Raw genomic sequence first — 2932 nt, forward strand, 5'->3', positions numbered from 1 at the left:
CAGGAACAACAACAACGACGACGTCCGCGATCGCAATCGGCCAGCGATCGACATCAGCGGTCCTCCAGCAACAGTTGTCGGAGGACGGCTGAGATCTGCTGAAGGCAAAGCCACCAACACACGGTAGAGGAGATCTGGGCGCACATTGCGGTTATACCACTGGATGTGTTGTGCTTGTCATCCCGGCTGCTTGTGTTGTGGATCTGAGGAGGCTGTGCCCTGTCATTCGCGAGCGGTACAAACGTGTTGCTGCGTGCAGCTGCCGACACGATACACACACTGTCTGATCATTGTTGGGGGGGAGATGTGGGGACCACCGCAATATAACAATCTCTATTTCTTTTAGCCCGAGCCGAGCTGTCATTCACCATCTTCCACTCAAGGTTTATTCCCCGACGTGGATCGCGCAGCGCTCGGGAGGGCTCATGTTTGCTTCAACAGAGACACGGGCTGTTCCGTCTGCCGCGCGCTACAGCTGCTGTAGTCAGACTTGACAACCCGCCGCGGTCTGGATTCAGAGCAACAGCAGCCGCTGTTGGCTGCCAAGGGCCGAGAAAACCACTGCAGACAGACTGACTGACAGACAGGCGTGCCAGGAGGACAGGGAGGGGGCGGTAGCCGGCGACAGCTCTCTCGACCCCCTCTGAGGATCGTGCCGAGCCCCCCTCTCTTCGAGAGCCCCCGCCCGTCGTCACCTGGGGGTGCACTTTGGATGGGGGGGAAGCAGAGCACGACGGGGCGGCCCCGGGGCGCCTTCCCCGGCGTCTCCACGGACGACAGCGCCGTGCCGCCCTCGTCCCACTTTGGCCACTACCGGCCCAGCGGCCCCATGGGCCTGCGGAGCCGCTCGGTCAGCTCGGTGGCCGGCATGGGCATCGACCACGGGGCCGCCGTGCCCTTCGGCTTCTACGGCCCCAGGGCCACGGACTCGGACAGAGCCATGGGGGGCGGCGGCGGCGGCGGGGGGCCCGGACCCAACGCCGTCGGCCCCCACGGTAACGGCTACGGCCAGGAGAACGGCGGGGGGGGACACCACCACCACCACCACCACCACCACCACACGGAGAGCGTGCTGTACCTGGGGCCCCGGGGGTCGCTGGCTGACACCCTGCCCCTGCACATTGCCCCCCGCTGGTTCAGCGGACACACCGGTAAGTGGCTCCCTCGCCTCGGGGTCTGTCCCGCGTGCCCTCCGGCGGGACATGAGGGACAGACCTCCGTTTCACCCCCCCGGGGGTCATGACATGGATGGAGAGCGGCAGAACACATTGCATACAGATAGACAGACATGACAGATAACATGACAGACAACATGTGCAACAAATGCAATGACTCTTCTTGTCGTAGGGTGAATTGCATTTCTTGGCGGGCGGTTTGACAGCAGAAGGCCTTGCAGAGCATCAATCCCCTTGACCAAACCAGGCTCTGCATGAGAAACCACAGTGTGTGTGTGTGTGTGTCTCTGCCATACAAACAGAGCCCTGCATGTTATATTGTAGAATGACACCTGTAAGCCTGCTGACAAATCTGGCTGAGTCAATTAGCCAGGTGATTAGAGCAAAGAGAGAGGGGGGTGGGGGAGGGAGGGAAGGATGGGAGGAAGAAAAAGAATGGAGGCGGGCAGGCAAATTAAAAGGCAAACGAATGATGAGCGATTCAGTCTGAAGAGCGATGGTGTCTGGGGGGCTGGACCGCCTGATTGAGACGAACGCAGAATGGGATGAGAGACGGGGGACTGGAGGAAAACAGGGTGGAGGAGGACAACATGGATGGTTGGTTGGAGCTGAAGGAGTGGAAGGGCGTGTGCAGGAAATATGGTCGTGGTTGTGACAGGCACGCACACACACACGCATGCATGCACGCACACACACACACACACGTGTAAGTGTACTACATTCTACTTACTGCGATGTGTGCTGAAATAATCACAATATTATATAATATTACCTAGATAAAAGACAGGATTGCATGCCTATTGGCCTGCCTGTCCTTTTGTCCCTTGCTCGCTTTTCTCCCACACGTTCCCCCTCATCTAAAGTTAGTTACACCCTCCTCATCACACACACACACATGCATGCACACGCGTGGGCAGGCAGGCATATCCAGATCCCCAGGCTCTCATTATGGTGGCAGTGACCAGTTCACAGCAGGGGGAGAAAAGCAACTCAGACGTCAACATCCTGACTGTCTCCCCCCCCACACCCCCCATCTCTCCCTTCATCACCTAGCAACCGTGATATGCTTTAGCAACAGTAACGCCTCAAGAGAGAAGAGCAGAGACGTCAACAGTGTTCTGGCTGAGGCAAGACGACATGACCGAGGGGAGAGGTTAAAGAGATTAGGCTCAGTGCCAGGTCCTTTGGGTGGTCCATCTCAGGGGTTATTATAGTCTGGATGTAGTAAACCAAGGAAACCTGATACACAGGTGTTGCAGACACACTCACATTTGGAGCCAGAGCGCTCGTTCACCGTCGGTGCAGTATAGACATCGTAGTATGTCATGCGTCTATCGTCACTCTATCGTGCAGAAGTCCAAACAGTTGGATCATCTCAGATGAGAGAACTTCAACATTTTGAGATTATGTTCATGTTCACATGCATTTAAATAAGGGATGATAAACAGTATATTGATTACCAATATATGCGCCATGTCTGTATGGGTAGATGGCCTAAAAATGGTAGATATCAACAAAAAATGCCAGATATCCACTACCTCCCCTAACTGTCCAATGCAGCTGTGTGCCAAAAACAACCACCGTTGAACCACTGATTGAAATATCGGTTATGGCCTATGGTAGCTTGTGAATATTGGTATTGGCCAAAGAAATGTCATACCTGTGAATGTCTAACCCTAATCAAGGTGCCAGTTAAATCCTTAGACCAGGGATTTCTGGACAGTCCAGATCCCTCATGCTCTCTATTCATCATTCAT

General features: G+C 55.3%; 1 protein-coding gene across 2 annotated transcripts in view; it reads left to right on the forward strand.

The window, feature by feature from the left end:
* Positions 1–2932, forward strand: part of znrf1 (zinc and ring finger 1) — a 28006-nt gene continuing 25074 nt past the window's right edge. Inside the window, exons 1-2 of one of the 2 annotated variants that reach the window (XM_084476770.1) lie at positions 1–123; positions 347–1151. In XM_084476770.1, coding sequence (XP_084332896.1) covers positions 713–1151 — 439 coding nt within the window. In that variant the 5' untranslated portion in view covers positions 1–123; positions 347–712. Of the gene's footprint in view, positions 1152–2932 lie in introns of both variants that reach the window. The other variant, XM_084476769.1, reaches the window with a different exon arrangement.

The sequence above is a fragment of the Micromesistius poutassou genome, assembly GCF_964030765.1.
Source record: "Micromesistius poutassou genome assembly, chromosome: 13".
NCBI classification, from domain to species: Eukaryota; Metazoa; Chordata; class Actinopteri; order Gadiformes; family Gadidae; genus Micromesistius; species Micromesistius poutassou.